General features: G+C 38.0%; 1 protein-coding gene across 5 annotated transcripts in view; it reads left to right on the top strand.

Annotated features, from left to right (window-relative positions):
• The window catches only part of YTHDC2 (YTH N6-methyladenosine RNA binding protein C2), a 28,881-nt gene that overhangs the window by 655 nt on the left and 2,841 nt on the right, over positions 1–25,385 (top strand). The window contains exons 2-27 of one of the 5 annotated variants that reach the window (XM_085041993.1): positions 304–394; positions 750–946; positions 2,506–2,705; positions 3,314–3,480; positions 5,930–6,032; positions 7,211–7,367; positions 9,536–9,643; positions 10,821–10,969; positions 11,368–11,503; positions 11,916–12,042; positions 13,044–13,109; positions 13,892–14,070; positions 14,238–14,334; positions 14,411–14,498; positions 14,597–14,677; positions 15,618–15,700; positions 16,640–16,745; positions 16,886–17,005; positions 17,370–17,642; positions 18,122–18,248; positions 18,720–18,925; positions 19,654–19,849; positions 20,944–21,053; positions 22,494–22,783; positions 23,183–23,360; positions 24,376–24,579. In XM_085041993.1, the coding sequence (XP_084898119.1) occupies positions 304–394; positions 750–946; positions 2,506–2,705; positions 3,314–3,480; positions 5,930–6,032; positions 7,211–7,367; positions 9,536–9,643; positions 10,821–10,969; positions 11,368–11,503; positions 11,916–12,042; positions 13,044–13,109; positions 13,892–14,070; positions 14,238–14,334; positions 14,411–14,498; positions 14,597–14,677; positions 15,618–15,700; positions 16,640–16,745; positions 16,886–17,005; positions 17,370–17,642; positions 18,122–18,248; positions 18,720–18,925; positions 19,654–19,849; positions 20,944–21,053; positions 22,494–22,783; positions 23,183–23,360; positions 24,376–24,579 (3,839 nt within the window). Of the gene's footprint in view, positions 1–303; positions 395–749; positions 947–2,505; positions 2,706–3,313; positions 3,481–3,810; positions 3,830–5,929; positions 6,033–7,210; positions 7,368–9,535; positions 9,644–10,820; positions 10,970–11,367; positions 11,504–11,915; positions 12,043–13,043; positions 13,110–13,891; positions 14,071–14,237; positions 14,335–14,410; positions 14,499–14,596; positions 14,678–15,617; positions 15,701–16,639; positions 16,746–16,885; positions 17,006–17,369; positions 17,643–18,121; positions 18,249–18,719; positions 18,926–19,653; positions 19,850–20,943; positions 21,054–22,493; positions 22,784–23,182; positions 23,472–24,375; positions 24,580–25,385 lie in introns of those variants that run through there. The other 4 variants (XM_085041997.1, XM_085041996.1, XM_085041998.1 and 1 more) reach the window with 4 other exon arrangements.

Below are 25,385 nucleotides of genomic sequence, written 5' to 3'. Positions count from 1 at the left end.
TTAAAACACAAGAAGTTCCACCTCAACATGAGGAAGAATTTTTTCCCATGGAGGGTGGCAGAGCTCAGGAACAACTGCCTGGGAAGGGCATGGAGTCTCCCCCTCTGGAGACATCCCAAACCCAGCTGGATGTGTTCCTGTCACCTGCTCCAGGCACCTCTGTCTTGACAGGGTGGTTGGACTGGGTGATCTCCAGAGGTTCCTTCCAATCCTAACAATTCTGTGATTCTGTATTATTGAGGTGATATGTTAAGAATACTGCCTGTTGCATTGTTGCTGTTGTTTTATTATTTTTCATTCTAGAGATGGAATTTCCTTCTAGTTTCACTAGTACTGAAAGAGCGTTTGTTCACCGCTTCTGTCAGTCTCTTGGGCTGGTATCTAAAAGCAAAGGGTAAGTTGCGGTCCAGTTTTTTTTGTGCAGATTAATGGCATTTCATGACTGATGATGAAATGATCCACATTTGCAACATACCCTACTCTGTTGTGAGGAATAGTATTAGAGAAAAAAGCTTAAAACTAGGTACAGAAATGAGTATCTTTGTTCACTGCTTTTTGTGTGCTCAGAAAAACTTGTGACATGAATTTGAAATGGCTTGCTTTTATATTTCATTAATTTCATGGCTCCATAAAAAAGGCTTCTCACCATGATTTCTGTCTTTTTTCCAAAGGTTTTGAATAGAACCTTACACCTTGACAGATAAAAGGTTACTTATTTCTACAATATGTTTTCTTCTCCCCCCTCACAGAAAAGGAGCAAATCGATACTTGACTGTAAGGAAGAAGGATGTGTCAGAACCAACACATGCAGTCATGACTTGTGACTTGGCTCTCCGTACAAAACATGCCGTTCGGAGTTTAATTCAGAGCTTTCCTGTCACAAATAAGGAACGCACAGAGCTCCTGCCAAGGACAGAGCGAGGAAATGCTTGTGCTGTTGAATCTGGTATGTTCAGGGTTTCTTCTGATTTGGGCTTGTCCATCAAGACCACTTGAAAAAACAGCAAACCCTTTTGTGTTCTGTCTCCTTGCCTGTCCTAACATGACATCCTTTAAACAAACACATTAACTTTCTGTACTTTTATGGTCTTTTATAACTGATGTGAGGAGTCATATCACGCACATGGCGATGTCTACCTCGTGCTAAGTTAATTTAGAATTTTTGAGGCAGTTTCAGCCACACCTTTGTGGAAGTTCATTTGTGAAATGGGGGCTCATACGAGTTCCGTGAGGTGGGATTGAAGAGTCAGGTGTTACCATGATGGTGATGTAAGAGCACCTTAAGAGAAAATTAGGTTGGCTGTTCTGCCTGTAGAAATTCATGTTCTTGGTAAAGCAAGAAGGTTAGGTTTTGTTTCTTCGTCTCTACAAGACAGATTTGGTCCTTAAGAGACTGCTGGCCAGCGGAAGAGTTCACTGGAAGACAAACTTCTGGTATAATGTTGGGTTTTTTTTTAAAAAACAATGCTTTTATCAAGATGATTGCTTTAACAGCTGTGAGTGGTAGAGTTGCACCGTGTTTCTGTGTGCAGCGGTGGGTGTAGTGAACAGAAAACACTGCACCAATATGCTTTGTTTAATTGGATATTTCTGGTTCATGATGTCCATTCTTTAAGTGATTCCTTTGCTGTTTTTTTCAATGGTTTCAGTTGTTTAATATAATTGTTTAATGAACAGAGAGAAGCTATAATAAAAGTGCTAATATGTCTTAGGAATGTAAGGGATAAGCTAATGAATAGTCTAATATTTATCTTCCTCTGCTTCTCAAGAATGTATTTTTAGTTTTCCTAATCTCTTAGTCTGTGTTTGTCTGGGTACGACAGAGCTTGTAATTTAGTATATGAATCTGTTAATCAGTTTAAATACATCTCATTGAGTGTGCAGCAAGCTTTTCATTCTTCTGGAAAATAATTACCAAGGAATTACAAACTAGCATTTGCAGTGCTGGACTGGAAGTAGTTCCCTCAGAAGATGTGCAGGTTTTTGGCTACTTATGCATTCCTTTCTAACACGTCACACTGTGCTGTGTGGGTCCAGGGCTCTTGATACAGCCAACTTGATTTAGTGTGATTGAAGGCAAATGCACAGAACAGCTTAAAGGTTTAACTCTGCAGGTAGGTATTTCTGGGCAGAACTGCAGATTTGAAATGTGCATGCAGGTACAAAGGCCAAGAAAATATGCCCAGCTGCTTTTCTCTGGTTTAGCTTTTCTTTCTCCTTTTGCTCTTTGTAGGCTTTTTTGACTTGGAGCAATGATCTGGGAGAGTCTGGTTTTGTTCAAAATACCTATGAAAGTAATAACTGTTTTGAAAAATGTCTATTTCAAGCACCATAACAGGACACCTTGCTATAAATACGACTTCTAAATGTGTGAAGGGTTTATCACTTTAGCCACAGGGATGCATAAAAAGTCAGGAACATTAATTTTTAAGTCCAGTTTTTGAGCAGTGTTTTAGTGACCTTCCTCTATGTGTATCTTAGTTAATTGTTAACTTCTCTTCACAGAAAACAAAGAAGTGAACAAGACAAGTGGTCGACTTAATGACGGTATCCCCCAGATCCCAGTGAAAAGAGGGGAATCAGAGTTTGATTCCTTCAGGCAGTCACTACCAGTTCTTGAAAAACAGGAAGAAATTGTCCGAGTAATAAAGGACAATAAAATTGTGTTAATTCTAGGAGAGACGGGATCAGGAAAAACTACTCAAGTATGTTTCGTTAATGAAATAAAAAAGATAACAGCTTTGATACTAAACTAATGCCAATATTGTAATATTTGTAATCAGGGATTTTTAATGCTGTTTTAAGGCTTTTGTTTTCCTGTATGATTGAAAATCTTGTGTTCCAATTCACTTTATTAGTTTTTAATTACTAAGGCAGCAGATATGTACTAAAAGCATAAATGGTTCCTCACAATTTTCTGATAGATACATGTTTTTCATTAACACAATACAAAATGTTGGAGGGACAGTAGCTGTGATGTCACTATAGCCCTTTTTCTTCAAAGTCTAATTCTATTCTTACTACCCAGAGTAGTATACTTTAGGTGTTAAAATGAGAGATTATCTACAGGGCTTTTTTTCTATAGATTGCTCTGAAGCAGGAGGGAGAGACTTCAACTTAAAAAAAAAAAACCAAAACCTTAACAGGTTATATGTGGAAATTTATTTTCTGTCCATTCAGTTATGTTTGCAGTGATAATCCTATTGAAAAGTCTTTTGCAATTTGTGTTACACTGAGATGCAGGTAAATTGTTTCACCATGCTAAAAAGGCTGTGACTTTCTCCAAAAGTAAATTTGAACCACCTCTTTGCAGATCCCTCAGTTTATCCTTGATGACTGCTACAAGAATGGAACTGCCTGTCGTGTGTTTTGCAGTCAGCCAAGACGTTTAGCAGCTGTTGCTGTGGCTGAAAGAGTGGCAGCAGAAAGAAGAGAGAAGATTGGCCAGACTATTGGTTACCAGATCCGGTTAGAAAGCAGGTATAAAGATATTTCTAACTACCAGTTGATCTTGAGTTGGTATCATAAATCTTACGTGCATTTAAGCTGCAATGCATTTGAGATGCAACCTCATAAAGGTTGGATATATTATTGCAGGTAAAGAATACTTAAGAGTGTAAAGGACAGCTTTCTCCCTATATTTTGCACTTTTATGTAGTAGGTTGTCTCATAGAACTGAATTTCAAGTGCTTTCTGTAGATTCCTTCTAGGGACTGTGTACATGTAAATCCCGGTCTGATTTTCAGATCATGTCTACACTTTCCTCTCTTTTTTTTCCCCTCTTCTGCTTTTAACATATGTGGATCCAAGAATTCTGCAAGCTTTGAAGGTAGGTAGGAAGATCAGCATACTGTAACAAATGTTACATAGTGTGAGTTGATAGGGAAAACAACAAAATTGGAAGGCAAGTGATGAAGCTCAGCGTTATTTACCAGTCCAGTTTGGGTTAAATTTACTCTGCTTCAGCTTTTGTATTTAAGATATGAAATGATGTAAAAGCAGAGATTTCAGTATCACTTGATGAGTTTGTCTGTAAAGCAGAGTGTGAATGGATTGTGTGGGGTTTTTACATCTTTGAACTGCATGGTCAGTGACTTTTCAGGGAAGGGGCAATGGTTGGGATATGTGTGACGAGAAGATGGCAAAAGGTTGTATTGCTTGATTGAGCAAAGGTCACACATAGCTAATGAAAATGAATGTGCTTGAACAACAAAGCCAAAATAACCGGTAAGTATGTGTATGAAAGCTCACAAGGCTATTAAAGGCTTAGAAGAACTAGTGTCTTCTATGTATCACAAATAAGCTGTATGATTAATGTGTGGAAATACTATGCTGGCAGAAGAGGAGCAAAGTCAGATCAAAATGGAAGAATTACTGGAAGCAGTGCAAAAAACTCAGCTTGAGAAAAATCCATACATTTACTGCAGAGAAAGACTAAAAGGGAGAGATGACAATATTTCCAGCTGTGTCCAAAGAAGATCCAGAGAGGAGGTGTTTAGAGGTGTTTACAGTAACACAGAAGTCTAATTTGTTGAGCTTTCTTAACTGCCTTTCAGAAAAGAGCTGTAGAGTACAGTTTTTCTTTTCTTAAAAAGAACTTTTCAGTTCCTTTAGGATGGCAGTACTGGAGAAATTATAATTGCTTTTTTTTACTGTCACAGCTAACTGGGCCACAGGTATAGAATAGTAACATTTCAGTATTTCGACATTGTGAAAAACAAAGGATCAGCTGATTACTTTGTGATTTAGTCACCTGTAGTGTTTTGGGCTGGCATGGCAAGGCATTGGGAGCTGTGGGGTGGCTTCTGTGAGAAGGTGCTAGAAGCCTCCCCCATGTGTGCCAGAGCCAGTGCCAGCCAAGACGGCTGAGCCCGACTGTGATGATGGTAGTGCCTCTGGGACAGTGGGAAATGGGGGGAAAAAAGACCTGCACAACAGAGGCAGCAATCCAAGGAGAGGAGTGACAGCATGTGAGAAGAGCAATTTTTCGGGCTGGAAGGTCAGTGCAGGAGGGGATGGGGTGCTCCAGGGGCCAGAGCAGTCCATGGTGGAAGCCGTGGTGCGGCAGCTGTGCCCCTGCAGCCCATTGAGCTCTTTGGTGCAGCATGGATTTCCCTGCAGCCTGTGCAGGACTCTGTGTTGGAGCAGGTGGATGGCTGAAGGAGGCTGTCATCCTCTGGGGGGCCAGTGCTGAAATAGGCTCCTGGCAGGACCTGTGGCCCTAGGGAGAGAGGATCCCACATGGAAGCAATTTTGTCAGGGCTGGGACCCTGTGGGGGTCCCAGGATGGAGCAGGCTGTTCCTGAAGGACTGCACTCTGTGGAAAGGGCCTTGTGTTGGAGCAGTTCATGAAGACCTGCAGCCCATGAGAAGGACTCACACTGGAGCAGCTCACAAAGGACTGTCTCCCACGGGAGAGACCCGTTTCTCTCCTTGTCTTTGTCTTGACCCTATGAGTCTTTCATTGTATTTCCTCTCCTCTGCCCTGCTCAGGAGAGGAGGGATAAAGTGGCTTGGGTGGGCACCTGGCATCCAGTCAGGCTCATCCCACCACATGTAGGCAAATACAAGGCTATTATATCCAAGCATATGCCGAAGAGTTGGAACCTGTTTTTCCACATGGAGTTTTCCAGTAAACGGAAGGACATGGAGGGTTTCTCATGGTTCTGTTTAACTTCCTTATTCATAAAAATTTGAATCTAATTTTCTCAATCCATTGTCTGAAGTTTTGAAGTGTAAGCATTAAGAATTGCTAGGAAATGTCTGGGAATAAGCATAGCTTAAAAACAAGTGGTATGCATGAGTTCTTCAGTGAGAGAAGTGTAATTCCTCTGCTGGTCAGCAGCTCCTTTAATCCTTGAGCCATGGAAAGCTAGCAGCCTTTAAATGGTACAAAAAGCCTGAGCTGTCGCTGTGATCTGTTCAACAGGGTTTCTCCAAAGACACTGGTAACATTCTGCACTAATGACATGCTCCTTCGCACGCTGATGGCAGGAGACAGCACCCTCTCCACTGTGACCCATGTTATTGTGGTGAGCATCCCGTGATCTATCATGTGGGGTGGAGCAGTATGTCTTGCTTGTTAATTGGAAAATGAGGTTCTCACTTGCCTTATTTAAATTTGCTGAGCATTTTAGATACTTTTGTTCAGTAGAATGTGAATCAACTTTAAAGACTTTCTGAGTCCGTAGTGGAGCATGCATAGTTTGTGGATTTTGGAGGTTTTCTATGTGTTTGTTTGTGTTTTTCCCTGTAAAAATGTATTGGTTTAGGTTCATGCCAATAAGTAGTTCTGGAATCAGGAGGAGCTAAGGAGGACAGAAGTGTAAATTTTTCTGAACTTCCTGTGTCAACAGAAAAGCCTTAGGGAGGCTTATAGATTTGGTACAATGTGATTGTGTCATAATTTCTGTTACCATGTATTTGTTTTAGCAATACCAGATTTTCAGTCCATTTGTTTGCCCAGTGTTTTCACAATAATGTGCAGTCTGATTGCTAGCAAATTACTCAGGTGTGTTCATTTATGATTGTATTAATATTCCTATTGTGGAATTTCATAAGTAAGGGGAACCAGAAAGTTTACGGCAAGATTTAAATATTCTGCTCCTGAAGACAAAAAAAGTCATACTAAGTTTAGGTGCCTGTCTGTTAATCAAAGTTAAAAAAGCATGAGAGTGATCTGTACATTCTTGATACCAACCTACCAACCTTGTATATAAGTCCTTGTTTCATTCATTTGTAATACAAAACAAAGCAGAGGAATGACAAAAGTGGTTAATCATTCATGGGGCTTAACTGATAAGCTTTGTGTATGACTTGTGTAAGCAATCTGTCTTTTTTCCTGATTATGTGGTGTCATTCATTTCTTTAAATGCTCATCAGTTGTGAAGTGAGAATTTACTAAACTAAAATTGGTAGGATTTGTGGTTTGTGGCATTTTCTTGAAAGTGGGCTTCAAATACAAAATTAGAGGTTTCAGACATTCACTTTGGCTTCTGAAGTTGTGTATAGCTTGTGCATTGCAGTGCACTCTGCTCTGGTAAAAACTTGTTGGAATAACCACCTTACTTAAACTAGACTTGCACATTTTAAGGCCTCTGTAATGTGCCACCAAAAGATTTATTTAAATTTTTTTAAAAGTCTGTCAGAAGTTATGATCTTGAATCTGTGATGTTTGTTTATCTCCTGGTTTTTTTACCTTTTGTTACAGGATGAAGTACATGAGAGGGATAGGTTCAGCGACTTCTTGCTAATAAAACTGAGAGATGTTCTGCAAAACCAGAATAATTTAAAACTGATTATTTCTAGTGCTGCTCTAGATGCAAATCTTTTTATTAGGTATTTTGGAAGCTGCCCAGTAATACACAGTAAGTATTTCCCTTGAATCTGAATATGCCTGCCTTGAGACTCACAGATCTTACTAAGCTGTAGCAAACTAAACTGAGTAAAGGCACATGATGAATCCACTGAGAGTTACAGCAATCCTTGCTCTTTGTGTATTCGGGTTTCTTGTTCCTTAACTATTTGCGCCTACTTCAGAGTGAAGTGTTTTTATCACTTAGAGTTCTGTAAGTGTAGATATGTCCTGGCCCCTTCCATGTTTAATTCAAGAAGTAAGAAAAGGTTATTGAAATGCTGTCTCCATGGTGATACAGGACTTTAGAATCTACCTGAGTGTGATACACGTGAATATATTCCAGGAGATTCTAATTCTTCAGGCCTCATAAAGGTTGTTAGTGGATAAAACACAGATAACTCTAGCTGTTCACTTCAGAAATACAGGCCTGGGCAGATTGGGTTTTATGCTTCAGTCACATGTTCTTTGTTTTCAAGGAAGTGGCTAGCTGTTCATCTAGGTAAATATTCAGAAAAGACATCCAATTTCTATTAGTTTATGTTCGGACTCAGTTATCTGTGGTTACATTACATTCAGACGCAAAGAAAAGTTTCCATTATTGCTGTTTGAATTTCATTTGCCGGATCATTAGTAAAGATAAAACATAGATGTGTGGGAGATTGGGGTTTTTTGTGGGTTTGATTTTTTTTTTCCAACCGTCCTGGCTGGCAGGTTTTCCGCATGGTCAACCTCCAGTTGCACCTTGCAGTCGTCGTTCTTTTTCAACAGTGATGCCCAAGTTTGACATGATTTGAAAAGAATCTTTTAAGATAAATGCTTTATCTGACAATCAGGTAGACTCTCTGCATGTCAGCCTTTTTTAAAACAACAATCTCAACAGTCTTAGGAAATGGGTGGGATCAATTACTGGTTTGTTTTAGCAAATGTTCATAAAAAGGAAACCTCTTTATTTTTTTTTTCTCCAGGTAGAAGTGTTTCTTTCTACTTCACAGTTCTGAATTTCAGCCTAGTAAAATAAGGTTTGCAACTTGTTGGAGACAGGAATCTAGAAGTTACACATGATTTCATGTTCTCTGATTTTTTTGAAAGGGAGAGCCTCAGTTGTGATTGTTGAGTGGCTTTCCAGTTAACTCTTTTTGCAGCTTCCTGTTCTTTCAGATCAGTATTTTTTTTTTTGCAAATTCTGATGACAGTCTCTCCAGTTTACCACAGAGGTCATGCTGGTTATGTAACAGGCCAATACCAATTCAAAAGTTTTGGTTTTTTTGGTTTTTTTGTTTTGTTTTGTTTTTTTTTTTGTTTTTTTTAAAATTTAAGAATTAGAAGAAGCGGCCTTGGATTTTTTGTCTGGTAATGTAACGAAAAAGGTTTGATTCTCCTTCAGCAATATGGCTGACTAAATGTTGACCACGGAAACGAACATTTTGTAGTTGTTGATTGCTGTAGTACACAGAGTTTGTGATCAGTGTTGGAAGACTTGCTCTATCACAGCTTCAGAAAGTATGTGAACGGTAGATTTTTCTTTCTGAAGGGAAATCTGAGTGGTCTAAATTCAGCTTAAGGGACCAGAAAGCAAAATGCAGAGATTCTAATTCTTCATTCCAAAAGAAGCCTTGAATGTCCACAAAAAAGCTGTTGAAAACACTGTTGAAAAAGGAGTCAGGTTCAATGATTAGGAAGTAAAGACCACTTGGATGTCTCATCTGCCAAGAAGTAGTAAAGCAAGCCCAGTTTTGCTGAATTAGTTGAGGACATTGAGATCAGTCTGTCTCCTCACATCTCATGAAAGAAAGTGGTTCAAGACAAGAATGTATTGCCTCCTTGTAGAATCTTGCACAAATCTGTATGAATTGCTTATTAATTAATTACATGTTTAATCCAGGTGGCAGGCTTACTTGGCGAGCTCTTCTTTGTAACCCTAAACAAAAACAGCTCTTTTCTTTCTCTCACTTAAAAACAAATCGCAGTTAATGACCCTCAGTCTTATGAACGTCTTATGTAATACCTGATCTATTTGAAGAGGGTAATGAGAAACAAGGTAGCTGCTGTTTTACTTTGGAAATGTTTTGTTTTGTAGAATTTTAAGAAAATAAACTCCAGTGAAGATAATTTTAAAAAAAAAAGTTTGAAGTGAAGCTAGGGAATATCTGATGTTTTATGGATTTTTCATACTTTTAGTCCAAGGAAGACCTTTTGAAGTGAAAGAGATGTTTCTGGAGGACATTTTACGAAGCACTGGATATACAAACAAGGAGATGGTAAAATACCAAAAAGAGAAGCAAGAAGGTTGGTGGACTTCTTAATTATAAGGGCTGGAAATGGGAACCATTGATTGATTGAACAGACTATTAATAGGATGATTTTCTGTTTAAATTCCGAAGTCAGGGAATGAAATGAGACACGATTAGATGACAGAAAGTATCTTTAAGCTCTCAGTATTTACATTATTTAAATATGTAAAGAAAAAGAAAGAGAAAATGCACTTTTGATTCAGTGGGTGCATTCTTTTTGCTTTCGGTTGACAAATGTCATACTTTTTCTAATTAGGTCATTTTTTTTCTAATTCTATTAACGGTGTAGAATTACATCTAATTTGGGCTCTGGCAACATAAAAACTAAAGAAGCATAGGATCCTATGTACTTCAGGGTGCAAATTAAAGTGCAGCTGTTAAAGGAGGCAGGATTTAGTACATCTTGCGCAAAATGTACAAGCTTTTCCTATTAGTAACGTTTTTCACTGCTCTCTTCAAACATGCATGTATTTTATATATGTGTGTGTGTGTATATATATGTATATGTATGTATGTAATTATATATATATGGAACCCAGAAGCCTTAACACTTGTGAACTAAATAGGATTTGTTTTCAGTTGCTTAAGCAGATACGTTACTTCAGAAGTTTTTCCTGGCAACTGCAAGTAATGATCCTAGTGATTATTTAAAGAAAATTTTTTAAAAAGGCAAACCCCAAAGCTGTAACATCTAATCCTAACTGCATGTTTATCCCAGTGCTCAGCTCTGATCACTGTGGATAGAAGAGTTCAATTAAGACACTGCTGTCTTCTACTGTTTCTTCCACTTGTATACAAAAATTAGTTGTTACATGCAGGGCTGTGTCACTTATCTTCAGCATTCCACTTCTGGAGAAAGGTCTGTGCTGAGATAATTCCTAATTACTTAGGAAGCTCCTTGGAATGTAGTAATTTGGAATAATGGAGGCTTAGGTGGTTAAACACCAAAATGGTGGGTTTTACCCTGTTCTTATAGCACTTGCTTGCAATGATGCACTTTAGGTACCCTTAAGTGTGTAATCTATGTAGGAGTGGTAGCAGCCTTCTAGACTAAATAAAAGAGGTTCCATAGGTAAAACTTTAACCTGCTATAAGTATTTTTTAATAAAAGAAAACAGTGGATTAAATAAAGATGACTCTAAAACTTTCTTGGGAAATACTTTGCATTCTAGAAGAGAAACAGAGAAACACTCTTGCTGAGTGGTGTTCTGCTCAGGAAAACACTAACAAAATGGAATCTCGCAGACAAAAATCTGTTCCAAGGGCAAATGAAGTGTACAGTCTGTTAGATGATGGTGGTGACACAGTATTTAATCAACTGGTAAGCTTTTCATTTTGTTGGAAGAGAAGTTTGGATTATATATGTATAAATGTATAAATGCTGGCCATTTAAAATCTGTTTTCTAAAGATAGTGCTGTAGAATCTCTCAGAGAATATTACCATGTTTTAAAGATTACTTTATAAGGGTGAACTGCTCTATCTGTAGTGTGCTTTTCAGATGCAGTGGTTGTGCATAACTTTTTCTCAGATCAAATGGCTTAACTGCCGTTGTGTAAGTACTTATATATGACACAAGCAATGTTTTAAGTGATACCTGAGTGCTGGATTTCTGATTGTTCCTGGGAAAACTAACCATTCAGATGCTTTGTGGGTAATGTATGAGAATAAAGACAACTCTTGGAAGTGATTAATCGTTCAATATTGTTTTTTATCTTCAGACTGAAAAGGATGTGAACTGCCTTGAACCGTGGATAGTAAAAGAAATGGATTCTTGTCTTTCTGACATCTGGTTGCATAAAGATATTGATTCCTTTGCTCAGTTGTTCCATCTCATTTTAACTGAAAATGTCAGTGGTAAGTTTGTGATCTTATAACATGAAAAAAGCAACCACAAATTTTCTTAAATTTTTATGGCTACTTTTATCTCCAGTTTCAAATGTTGTTACCTTTGCATTCTGATGCCTACTGAAAAAATGAATAGGGCTAGAGTAATTAATGAGTTGTTGAGTTAGTTGTTGTTTTTGTTGTTGTTTGGAAGTATTGACAGAACGGTTTCTATAACAGTGAATTAGGTTTCTATAACAGTGAACAGTGAATTAACACTTAGTGTTAAATTCACATTAAGTGACTGCAGAGGTAAAGTGAGGAAACAAATTCTGTTTAGGCTGAAATTTGAAAGCAATATTTGTACCGGACTTAGATTAAAAGATAACATTTATATTTGGTTTGCTGTGTTTTGTTTTTTTTTTTTTTTTTTACTTCTCAGTTGATTATAGGCACACTGAAACTGGTGCAACTGCTCTGATGATTTCTTCAGGGAGGGGCTTTTTGAGTCAAGTAGAACAGCTGATCAGTATGGGAGCAAGTATCCACTGCAAATCATCCAATGGCTGGTAAAGAGAAAACCCAAAAGAGATTTATTTGTCAGTATAGGAGAGAGAAACAAAATTCTGTAACATCTAAATTAATTTGCTTACTTACCAGACTGCTGTAAAAAGTACAGATTTTGACAGCCTAAACAGTTTCTAACTTCCCTTGAGCACATTGTTTTCTGTAAATTCTAAATTGTATTCTTAATTACACAGTCTTGAGCATAGGCTATAAACTTGGTTTCAATATATCTTCTTCAAGACACTGGTTGGAGGAAAAACTGTAATCTTTTTCACTGGCTTGACTGAACAGGACCAGAATGTTTGGTGATTCTTATTTTGGTGGAGTTACCTGTATCAGAAAACCTTTGTGTTACGTTTCTATATGTGTTGTGTCATGTAAAAATATTTGTGAATCTGTAAAAAGACAGCTTTTGTGGTCATGAAGTGTGTCTTCTTCATAAAAACAGGGAAGTACTTGTAGTATGGAAGGATAAGAATAAGGAATCCGGGGGTCTGATATTTGGTATAACACTTGAAAAACATGGGGAGCAATGCAGTTCAAAGGTAAAACAGTGAACTGCTTTGTGAGGAGGGCAACTTCTGAAAGACATGAAGTAGCATAATCTTTTCCCACATTTTGATGGAAAACACCTGGCAGGTGACTTTTTGGAATGACTTAGAGTACTGCAAACAGGCATGTCTGATCACTGCATGTTGGTGAGGGCTTTTCAAAGGAATGGCACATTCTTCCTCCTCATTTCCTTGTGCACATTTGTATGTACTGCTGTGTAAAACTGACATTTTCCTGTGGTAAAGAACTGCAGTTTTCTAAAAATCAGATAGCTGTACACCTATTCAGGCACTTGAAAATGGGAAATGGCAGATCTAGCGATACCAGCACTTAAAACAATACAGAAATTGATTAAAAAGTGTATTGTCAGTTGTCTCTTTGCATGATGTGCTATTCTTATCTGTCTTTTGAAGTGAAAAATGTAATAAAAATATTTGTACAACTTTTTCAGGATGCCTGTGGACTGGGCTAGGTACTTTGGACAGACAGAGGTGGTTGATCTGTTGGAATCCTACAGGTAAGCTGTAAATGCTTTACAGAAAGCGTATAACATGGTGAAGGGAAATTTGAGGTTTGTGTTCAACTAATGAGAACAGCTTTCAGCTTTTTATGGTTTAAAATCTGGACAGAATAGCAGTACCTTTCTTTTGACAATAGGAATATTTCAAAACCAAACTTACTTAACAAAAAAGTTTGTGATCAATATCATAGTGTTTATGTTTGCACAACTTGCTGATTCTATACTACGTCCCATTTTATTTTCACATGCGTATTTTGGAAACAAATCTGTTGTGTGTTTTTATCTTTATATTGCTGATGCACAACAGACATATTAAAGAAACTTTATAGAAGTAGCATGTATACTAGGCCTTTCAAGAATTGTTTTTGGATGAACTTCCAGTTGTGGTTGAGGTAGTGTTTTGTAAAGATTATATTATTATAATTTCTCTTAGTGTTGTTTCTGGTAGTGGGGAATTTTTGGAAAATACGTATCTTTTAAATGTTTTTTCCTTTAACAGATAAATGAGAAGTGTATTTATAGTTTCATTCACTTATGGTTGTGTTTCAATGAAGTTTAAGAAAATAGAAGTTAACACTAAAAATTGAAGTTGCATGCTTTGTTGGCTTAACATTTAAATCAGTGAACAGTAATAGTATTGTGATTCTCTTCTGATGCACTTTAAAATTAAAATTCAAGACCAGTAGTCATGTTGGTCTTGATCTAAAGTTTGAGTTGATTGCTGAATGCAAACCCCAGGGGGACAGCCTTGACTCTGGTCTGTGTATTTTCTATTACAGTGCTTCATTTGGATTTGGAAAACTGGATGAAAGTTCCCTGGTCCAAAAAAGTGCTAGTGATCTTAGTGAAGAGGACAGAGAACTACTGACAGCTTATCATCACAGTTTTGATGATGAAAAAGTGGATCTGGATCTGATAATGCACCTGCTGCACAGCATCTGTCATAGTTGTGATGCAGGTAGGTAAACACCCACACTGCCAGTGAATTGTGGATGCAGCTTCTGATGAATCGTGCTCTTTTTTCAGAAATCCCAAGAAGTTAAAACCTTCTAAGTGCCAGTCTACATGGCACTGACATATATTTGAATTTTCTGTTTAACTCTGCGAAGCCACTTCATTTTTTAGGAGCTATTTTAATATTTCTTCCTGGATACGATGAGATAGTGAGCCTGAGGGACCGCATTCTTTTTGATGACAAGAGATTTGCTGATAATGCTCACAGGTAAAACCTTTCGTTTTTGTGGCTTTTCATTGTTCCTTTTAAGGAGCCTTAAAATGTGCTTTTTGCCTTGCATTAGATACCAAGTTTTCATGCTTCATTCGAGTGTGCAGACTTTGGATCAGAAGAAAGTGCTTGAAACTCCACCTCCTGGCGTCCGCAAAATTGCAAGTAGCAGAGGGCTTTGTCAAATGCTACGTGGATCTATTTTGCCTTTGCCTTTACAATTACTGTAGTTACATTTTTCTTGGTTTTTTTATTGCAGATTCTTTCTACTAATATTGCAGAAACCAGCCTAACAGTCAATGATGTTGTATTTGTCATTGACTCAGGCAAGGTGAAGGAGGTATGACTGCCTTAAATTTTCTTTGGGAAGTAAAGTTCGTAGTGCGATTGTAAAATACGGTGCATAAATTTTGGAGAACCGTGGTTTTTTTACTTTACAGTAAGCTGAGAGCTAGTGCCTGTCAGGCAGTAGAGCTCACAGAGAAGTTTGAACTTCCATTTGTTTTATGACAAACACTGTAAATAGCTAGCTGTTAAAAACGCCTGTAATAGCTAAATGTAGGTTGATATCTTGATTTTTTTTATTTTTTATTTTTTAATTTAGTATTTCTGTTTGATTTTTAAAACAAGTCCTCAGTTTAGACCACCATCCTCCTGAGATTTAGAGAGTACTGGTGATTCCTTTTGTCCTACTACTGTATTGAGTCCAAATATAATCCATGACGTTTTTAATCACATTTTCGGTGTGTTGAATGTCCATTCCCAAATTACTTGTTTAAGAAAAGTGAGATAACATAATGAGGCAATTTAAGACCTAGTGTATGGCTTTGAGAATGAAATTGGATTTCCTAGGAGACACGCACACCACATTTCTGAAGTACCCATAGTACATTATTTTTGGTAATTTTATATCAAATCTAGGGAAATAAGGAGGTAATTTCTAAGCGAGACAAAAAGGAAAACCTTATTTGGTGTAATAATGTGTTTTTGCTTGGTTTGGGATGACTGAAAACCCAATCTCTATCTTTTACTGATTTAAAATTACCTATTGACCAGAAAACTTTAGTTTCAAAAACTGTGTATCACAAAGAGAATGCAGAGAAGATACCATCATAAATTCACTTGAAACGAAGAAAATACCTTTGTGCCAGAAGCTGCTGTATTTTTACTATTTCATACGTTTTTTAGAAAACTGTTGTTGGTAATCTAAGTAACTAGTAACTTTTATTTCGTGTACCCTGTTCAGTCTTGGGTTTCTGTTCATTTCTTTTTCTTTACAGAAGTCTTTTGATGCACTGAGTCGTGTTACAATGCTAAAAATGGGGTGGATTTCAAAAGCCAGTGCTATCCAGAGAAAAGGCAGGTAATAAATGTCTCCTACTGGTTTTTTGCAGATATCCACTGTCCTGTATGTTAAGAATAAAGTGCAGGATATAATAACTGCTTCTAGCCCTGTCCACTGTCGTGTTGGACAATGGCCAACACTGGTCAACGCTTGTTCTCTGCAGATCGGTCAGAGTCAGCATGCATTTCCTTGGAGTCATTTCCCAGGTTGTAAAAGTGATGCTCAGGCATATCCTGAACATCTAGGTTGTTTTCCCCCCATTGATTTGTTCTTTTTCCTCCTTCTCCTATGTAGCAACAGCAGTCATAGTGTCCAATAGGGTGTTTTCACACCTTGTCTGTGGGCAGAGGACTGCCTGTTTCACTTTCCTGAACTAACGCGTGACGTAACAGGCCATGCTCATGTTCTTCCCAGCGCTGTGGGTGAGGGCTGAGAAGTTTATGTAGCAACAAATGCCTGTTTAATCAGTCATGTTGGCATTCAGCTACTGCTGTTTGTGTGTGAATGTGAGAATTTGCTGTCTCTGTGCCTTTGCTCACAACTTATTTAATCTTCATGCCACCTTTTACTCCAAGGGTAACTTCTGTTTGGGGGATGTGAACGGGGGAAATGAAATTTGCAACTTAGATTCCTTATAGCAAAGGACAGTTGAGATTTGGATTGGTCTTAGGTTAGCAAAAAACCCACAGCACTTGAGTAAGATAAGCCTTGGTTGTGTTTCTCCAGATTTCTCAGTGTTAGGTTAAAATTACAATAAAAAATGACCATGGTATCAAAAATAGTGCACGATTGGAAAACTCACTTAGTGCATGACTTATGCTAATGACGCCTTCTTCATGGAACTGCTTCTACTTTTCCATTCTAAGTTTCTGTGTTAGTGTGTTGGCTTTTAGTTGGTTGGTTTTGTTTTGAGAAAGAAATTCTAATTTTCGCAACTTCCTATATTTTATTTTCAAGGGCTGGGCGCTGTCAGCCTGGAGTATGTTTTCGTCTCTTCAGCAGGCTTCGATTTCAGAATATGCTGGAATTTCAGTCTCCAGAACTTCTAAGAATGCCACTTCAGGTGCATGTTCAGTTAGAAATTATAACCTTAAAAAGTTTTTGTAATGTCATCAAACCATACTGTTAATTTCAAAACATCATGTTTGTGGTTTGTTTCAAAAAATCTTGGTAACCTTTTTTGTTCTGTCTTGTAACTTGCAGGAGATTTGTTTATACACAAAACTTCTGGCTCCAGTTAATTGTCCGATTGTAGACTTTCTTATGAAAGCTCCCGATCCTCCTCCTACTGTAATTGTGAGAAATGCTGTGCACATGCTTAAGGTCAGGAAACGAACAGATTTAGATGGGAATTGTGTTTGATTCTGTATTTGTGGTGTGGCAGCCTGTCTTCCTGGCTTCTGTTTGTACTGAAACTGTTTTTAATTATGTAAGGATGCTTTGAATTTTTGTTTAATGTGTCTTTTAATTTTGTGTGTGGTGTTGTGTTTTTCCATGTCACGGGAAAAGAGTGCTTCCAAATCTTTTCTCAAACTGTTACTAGTTTGACTGGCTTTTTTAGTGTTTGGGAACAAGTCTAATTGATGTCCAGTATTCACATCCTTTCAGCTTTCACTGTAAATTAATTTTGTCCACCGTCCCTGTCCCCCTCTCCTTTGTTTATTTGGTTGGGTTTTTTTATAAACAGACCATAGATGCCATGGACCCTTGGGAAGATCTCACTGAGCTCGGTTATCACCTCACTGAGCTACCTGTAGAGCCACACCTTGGTAAAATGGTGCTGTATGCTGTTGTTCTCAAGTGCCTGGACCCTGTTCTGACCATTGCCTGTGCTCTTGCCTGCCACGACCCTTTTGTCCTGCCCATGCTGGCCTCCCAAAAGCGTGCAGCCATGCTGTGCAGGAAGCGCTTCGCTGCAGGGACGTTCAGTGACCACATGGCCCTGCTCAGGGCTTTCCAGGTAGTATTTCATTCTGAGAGTACTAATCACAACAGATCACCCATCAAGGCAAAAAATGTGCCTTGGATGTAAAATGGTCGGCTGCAATTAAGTCCTTGGAAAAGACCTTATTTTTGCCTAGGGGCTTTCTTCTGTATTGGACTCACAAATTTGTGAGGGGACACTTTTTATGGTAGATTTTGTTGGTATTTTCAAACATTATAAAATTCTGAATGTTTCAACAATGTGCCTCTTTATTTCCTACTCCACTTCAAATCATGATCTCTGTTTAATGATCTTCATTAACTTAATGATTTTAACTTCACATAGTGATCACTGTAGTGAACAGGTAAAGAGAAACTAATTCCTAAACCAGAAAAAAAATCGAGTTTGATACATTCATTTTCAGAGTGGTTTTTGCCTTCATTGTATTGACATAAATGTAATAAAAAAAACTTTAGCTGATCAAATTGATAGGCAAATGTAAAAAATCTTTTCAGGCATGGCAGAAGGCACGCAGTGATGGCTGGGAGAAAGCCTTCTGTGAAAAGAACTTCCTGTCCCAGGCCACGATGGAAATCATTGTAGGAATGAGAACACAGTTGCTTGGCCAGCTTAGAGCCTCAGGTAAATAGCTTAGAAAAAAGTGTCACCTAGTTTTAAAGTCATATATTCTCCTATATAGAAATTGTACCAAAAATCATGTTCACTGGTGTAATTTTCCTTACTTCATCTGAAACGGAACAGTACACGTTCATGCCAGGTATGGTATAGATGAAGAGATATGGATAATCTAACTGAAAGCACCCTCATCCACTGCCTTTCAGTGTTGAGATATATTTTTTTGGATGTTTATGTTTTAATAAATTATTCTTACAGGAAATGTCTTTGTATTGTCGGAAAGAAATGTATTCTGTGTTAGTATAAACTCCCTTCTCAGGAAGGATTTCAGTGTAATGGTTTCTTCTTGGTGATGTTAAGGCTGGCAGTGGTGAAAAATGCAACAAAGTAGTAGTTTATTTCACCTTTATTTTCAAATTCCTTTTGAGAACCAAACATGAGCTAACATGGCACCATTTTCTCCTGTTCTTTTGTCAGGTTTTGTGAGAGCCAGAGGAGGAGCTGATATTAGAGATGTCAATACTAACTCTGAGAACTGGGCTGTAATTAAAGCTGCCTTAGTGGCAGGCATGTATCCCAATCTTGTGCATGTGGACAGAGAAAGCCTGGTTTTGACTGAACCAAAGGAGAAGAAAGTGCGATTTCATCCTACCTCCGTTCTTGGTCAATCTCAGCATAAAAAGGTAAAATTTAAATTTAGAGTTTACAAAAAAGAGCACTATACTGTAAGAAACATTTTAGAAATATGTTTTTCTAGTTGTCAGTATGTTAAAAGCATGGGCATTAAACACTACACATTTAGAAAATACTTAAATATTTTCTTTTCTTTTTTCCGGTTGCTGGAGTTGGAGTTGGTTAATTTTTCCATTGTTTCAATTAGTCCTTTCTCCAGATGGAACAAGACAAAATGGCAACCACCCCCCCACTACATCCCCGTTATAAAATTGTTTTAAACATGTAATGATCCCTGCTCTTAATACCAAGAAGTTCTGCTCTGAAATGGATTTTTTTTTAAGATCACTTTTTAAAGCAAAATATTTTTTCCAAGGTGGTTGGATAACTTGAGTCTGGTTCTTTCTTTATTACTTTTTTTTTTAAAATTCTTGTGCTTTCTTATTTGCTTGTATATATTGATAGGTATATAATGATATATGTATTTATTTCTACAAATACAGAACCATTGAATGGTTACGGTTGGGAGGGACCTTAAAGCTCATCTCATTCCAACCCCCTGCTATGGCAGGGACACCTTCCACTAGACCAGGCTGCTCAGAGCCCCACGCAGCCTGGCCTCAAACACAGCCAGGTTGAGGCATCCAGAATGTCTCTGGATAAAATAAGAAATATGTTATCAGTTATGTTAATTACAAATAGGGGGTAAAATAGCCTCATCTTACCTGCTCTTGCACAGATTCCCCCAGCAAATGGACAAGCTGCAGCCATCCAGGCCCTCCCTACAGACTGGCTTATATATGACGAAATGACCAGAGCTCACAAGACAGCAAACATCAGGTGCTGCTCTGTTGTGACACCTGTCACCGTGTCCCTCTTCTGTGGACCGGCCAGACTGCCAAGTAATGCCTTGCAGGCATCTTCATCCTTTCGAGGTACACTGGAGTCTGGCTTTCCGATGTTTCCACCGATATGCACTAGTATGGGATGTGGAAAGCCTGTTTTTCAAAAATATTTAATACGTAAGTTGGCTTATTTTGAAGACAAGAGAGTTACAGTTTCTGTAGCTATTCAAGAGTTTATGGGCTCTGTAACAAATCTCTCCGTTTTGAGATTCCTTACATATTAATGTCCATAAATTACACAGTTCGGAGTCTCAGAAATGACAGTATAGTTTGTAGGGAAAGAATGCAGCCACAATGTTTAATGATAATAGTAGCACTGAGAAGTGTAGTATGTGTGTTCTTTTTCTAAAGACTACGTAATTTCATTATTTGAACCACATTATTAAAATGGAATAATTTAGAAACAATCAATATGACAAAAAGTCATATGGCTTCTTTCTGCGACATGCATTTTCAAGATACTTTCTACTAACAATTTTTAACGTCAGTTAGCTATACTATTAACTGTAAGTAATAAAGAATATATATATAAATTTCTTATTTTTTTATTTCAGTTGAGTCATGTATGAATAGAAGCAGAAGTAATTGCTGCAAGTTCTCCTTGTTTGAATCAAACTAAAAGTCCAACTTCTTTCTGAAGCTTTCCTGTCTTGCTTTTACACTGTTAACCTTAGAACAGTGTTCACGCTTATTGAATTGCACTTTAAGAAAATAAGGATTCCTAATTAATATCCATATGTATACATAATTTGGTTTTTTCTTAATGGGTCTTTAAATCTGGTGCTTTACTAGGAAGTAGAGGCACGAGTGGTTTTACAAACAGCTTCAGGCAAAAGTTGGATAATGGCTTGTCAGTATTGATGAAGGTACACGAGTTAGATCACATTAGTACAGGTGTTTACATAGTATGAACCTCAGCAGGTCTGGCTACTTGGTTTCTGCTATCTGGAGCAAAGACTTTCCAAGTGTATTTGCAGAAAATAAGAAGTTTTACAAATGTTTACATTTTAAAGTCAATTTTAGAAGGAAAAATATTTATTGCTGGCAATGCAGTAGTGTTCAGTTTTTTGTATATAAGTAGAAATAATACAGAAATGCTAATTCACATTTTATCTTTCATTCAGGGGGAACGGTATCCAATGATAGCAGTGACAGTGAGATGGAGGACAAAACAAATGCTAATCTGGCTCTACTGAAGCTGGATGAGTGGCTCCATCTCAGACTGGACCCTGAAGTAAGTAGTAAATCCCTCCCATGTTTGTAGAAGGATTGTAAAAAGATGTAAAAAGATTTTTTGCAACATCTGAGTAACCAAGAATTTTCTGTAAGAATGTCACAGTCCGTTTGGGTCTTTCAAACAACCTACTCTGTGATTTAACCTTGATTTCTTCAGCTCATCGAGAATTACACAACCAGGGCCTCAATCCCCTTTTGCCCTGAGTTGTCTGTTTTGTAAAGTCACGTATTCAACATCCAAGGGGTAAGGTTTCATAACTTACTACCCATAATGTTCAAGTCTTGCACCTATGAAAAAAGGGGAAAAGTAGTTAGTCACCTAAGCCAACGGTGAGAGTGCTTATCCCTCTTCCTCCATCCTATGTGTTACACTCAGGAGCAGGAAGGTCTCAGCAGTCCAGCTGCTGTTGGATCTGCTTCCAAAAAATTTTGGGCAGTAATTATGTTTTATATGTCTGAGCTTGGCAGTTTGATCCCTTTCCACAAGTCAGCAGATTCTGAAGTGATGGCCAGACAAAAGGTAATGGCTGCAGGGGACAGCAAGCTGCAGGTGACAGTGGCTGCACTATGGCTCTTCTGCTCCTTCTGGCCTCCCATCCTGCCTGCATGGTGCTCCATCAGGCCATAGCAGGAGCTGGGATAGCCAAAATCTGAACAGGAGCTGGCAGAACAGTCCCACTGGCATACTGTTTTTTATCTTCTCTGAAAGGATAACAAGAATCAGATCAAAAAACGAGCACCTGAAGCTGGAGTTGCTAAAAGAAAGTTGCTGTCAGATTTTGGAAGGAGAAATAAAAACCTCTTTGGAATAGAAGTCTTTAGGTCATTGAGGAGCTGTGGCTGTGGTAGGAGTTAGAGTAGTTTATGGGTTATGAAGCACTTGAACTTAGCAGCTGTAATAAGAATAGTGTCTCTCCTAGACATACCCAAAAGATTGGTTTTTTTAAATTTTATTTTCATGGAAGCATTTCTGATAACATGGGAATTAGACTATAGTCTTTTAAACTCAGTCACTGCATTTAAGAAGTCTGTATAAGAGAAATATGTCACTTACAGCTCTTTTTTCATCAGGTGTGAATGAAGAGTGCATGAATATAGCCTGATTTGAGAAGAAGAGCATAAAGCATGAAAAGATTGGGTTTTCTAGAAAGATAAAAAGGAGGAAGAAAACTGTGGGTTTACAATACAATGTTCAATTTAGTAGAGAGCTAAATGAAATGTTTCAAAAATTACCTTGCACCCAAGGAAAGGAAAGTAAATTAACATCTTAGTTTAAATGTGAGGTTATTCCCCTTCCACAAGACCTTAGTCTTGCCTTTCAGTTTGGACCCTGTTCATATTGGAATGCCAAGTGCTGCCTGGTAAGAAAGATACAGGCTACTCTTAACTGGCTGATCTAATTTGTATCAGTCTTTAACAGAACTGGAATTCATTACAGGCTGCTGGTATGCTGCTGCAGCTCAGGCAGAAGTGGCACAGCTTATTTCTGCGTCGTATGCGAGCTCCTTCTAAACCATGGTCCCAAGTTGATGAAACAACTGTGAGAGCAATTACAGCTGTTCTGAGTGCTGAAGAACAGTCTGCAGGTCTGCAGCAGCCTTCAGGAATTGGCCAGAGACCAAGACCTGTGACTTGTGAAGAACTTCCTTTGGCATCTACATGGAGGTCAACCAACAGCAAAAAAAGCTCAGCAGAAACCGAATTCTCTGACTCCTCTAATGCTGAAAAGTAAGATGTTGAGGTCTTCTAGACATTGTAGGTTGCAGTTCATCTATAAAAGCATCACTTGAATTTCTGCTAATAATGAGGAGGTAGAAGCACTGGACATACAGTTGAAAGGTTTGATACTGTCCTGTAGTGGCATTGGAGTTTTGATTTCGCTGAGAAGTAGTTCATACCTGGGCCTGCTGTTTGAGAGAGCAGTCAGGAATATTGTCTGAGAATTGTGATCTTTGATACATAGCAGAAGAGGTAGCATTCAAAAACAATGCATGATCAGTACGGGTAGTTTAGTTAGTGTTTAATATATTCTGTAGTTGCTGTATCACATGTGGTTATGCAATAGGCCGACAGGTTGATGTGAACTTTTGGGGACCATTGGAGAAACTCAAGGTATGTCCTTTCTAGAGTTGCAGTGAAAGCTACATCTCCTGCACTCCACCAGCCAAAGAAGTACAAAGAAAAAGACATTCTGCTCTCCAGGCGATCCTCAGATGACAGGTCAGCTCAGTCTTCAGTGAAGCCTGCAGACAGCAGTAGCTATCCCAGCCCCTGTGCTAGTCCTTCACCTTCAGTAACTGGAAAGGTAGAGTTCTCAGACATACCACCCTGCTCTTCAAAAGTAATCGAATTTCTTACTGATCTCATTCTGCAGCTATTAGGTATTTTACTGATAAACTAGGAAACTAACCTAACTTTAAATTGATAAAAGCTGAATAATACTTCCTTCTGGAATGTAAGATCTACACTAAATAGCCTTGTTACACTAGTTTAATACAGTAAAATTAATATTTGCAGACCGCTGAGGTAAAGCAATCCAAAGTAGAAAAAATGAGACTTTTTTTTAAAACTTGTTCTAATAAACAGTGAAGGTATACTTTTTTTTTTTTTCAAATGAACTAATATATTGCACATGCACTTCTGAAGTTTCTGGATTCTGCCTTTCTCTGTTTCTGTAACAGCATACATTGATACTGATTCTCTTTAAGTATTGTGTAATCTGCTTTAATATGACTGCTTGGGTTTTCTTCTGATGGTTATTTAAAAAAACTACCCATTTTTAATGAGGTTATTGTAATAATTGTCCCTTTATACTTGAATAGTAAACTGCAGTAATACTAAAGAGATCACTGAGAGGAAACCTGATGGACTCAGTGGAGGATTTAGTAGTTCCTCTTTAGTCTTTCAGCTTTTAAATTCAGTCAATGTAAAAGGAAGAAAATGTGTTTCATAAAGGTAGAAATGCGAGTAGTGTGCTATAGGCTGCAGTCTAGGATGATTCATTTTGGTGTCATCTCAAGGCATGCAGCCTTCAACAAATTGTAATTAATCACTAGACTTTTTAGTCCTATTCTGCTCTACTTGTTTTCTGCCCCTCATGGATGAATAACTATGTTGAAAAGTGCTTAAAAAATGTAAAATAGACATGAAATACATTTTAAGGCCATTTCAGATAGGACCAGCTGATAGATTTTATGTTTCTTTTACAATCTGGAAGTGGAAGGGACAAGCACTGTCAAGGGATTTCTGTCTTCATGTGTGTAAACTTTAGAACTGAAGCCTGGTTTATTGTAGTTATTAATTTAATTTATTTTTTCCAGGGTTGCAAATCTCCTTCACCAAGACAAAATATGCCAGTTCGGTACTTCATAATGAAAAGTAGCAACTTACAAAACATTGATATTTCTCAGCAGAAGGGCATATGGTCCACAACGCCAAGTAATGAACGGAAACTGAATGGAGCCTTTTGGGAGAGCAGCATGGTTTACTTAATATTTTCTGTTCAAGGGTCTGGATGCTTTCAGGTGAGTCCTAATCTAAAACGAAATATTAGCAGTGGCTGGTGGTTTAGCAGAGTGCAGCAAATCACTGTGTGTAGAGTGGACAGCTTTGCTTGTGACTTCTGACCTTCTGAGCAGCAGAGCACTGTGCAAATGCCTGTGTCTGCTGAAGAAAAAGTATTTCATTCTTCTCTGAAATGCGGCCTCCAAGTTAGCTCAGTTTGTCCCTTAGAGGCTGAGGTGGAATTGCCTTCAACCATCATGAGTCAGAATAATGTTTATACTCTACATTTATCCTCTAAAACAACAACAACACCACCACCACAGGAAAAAACAACCAACCAACAACAAAACAAAAAACCCCCACCAAACAAACAAAAAACCCAAGTCCTAACAAATTCAGGAATTGCTACTCTTTGCATGCCAGAAGAACTATTGTAAGTGAAAAAACTGTTACAGTCAAGTAACTGAGTGCTGAAGAACTTCTAGTTCCTGGAACCTCTCTAGTTCCTTTCTAAAGCCAGGAAACTGATCCCTGTCCGTATTAAAAATTTTAATAAAAACTGGTTTTATTCACTTCCAGTTAGGAAGCTGGCCATGTTTCTTCCAGAGCTGTGTCTTGATGTCATGACTAGTGAGATACTTATTTGTCAACAGCTTGTGGTCAGTTCTGTGGTGAGTTTGAAGTTAAAGACTGGACCTGGTAGTTCAAAGTTGCAGGTTAGCTGTGAGCCAACTAAACTCAGTTGTTCCAGCTAAACTCAGCTAAATTCAAAAGTTCAACTTACTTCTTCCTATATAAGCTACGTGTAAAAGTCAGCTGACCTCAA

Source organism: Lichenostomus cassidix, chromosome Z (assembly GCF_008360975.1).
Source record: "Lichenostomus cassidix isolate B80296 chromosome Z, HeHo_3.0, whole genome shotgun sequence".
Taxonomy (NCBI): Eukaryota; Metazoa; Chordata; class Aves; order Passeriformes; family Meliphagidae; genus Lichenostomus; species Lichenostomus cassidix.
The sequence above is the reverse complement of the archived record's forward strand: the minus strand, read 5'-3'. Positions and strand labels throughout refer to the sequence as shown.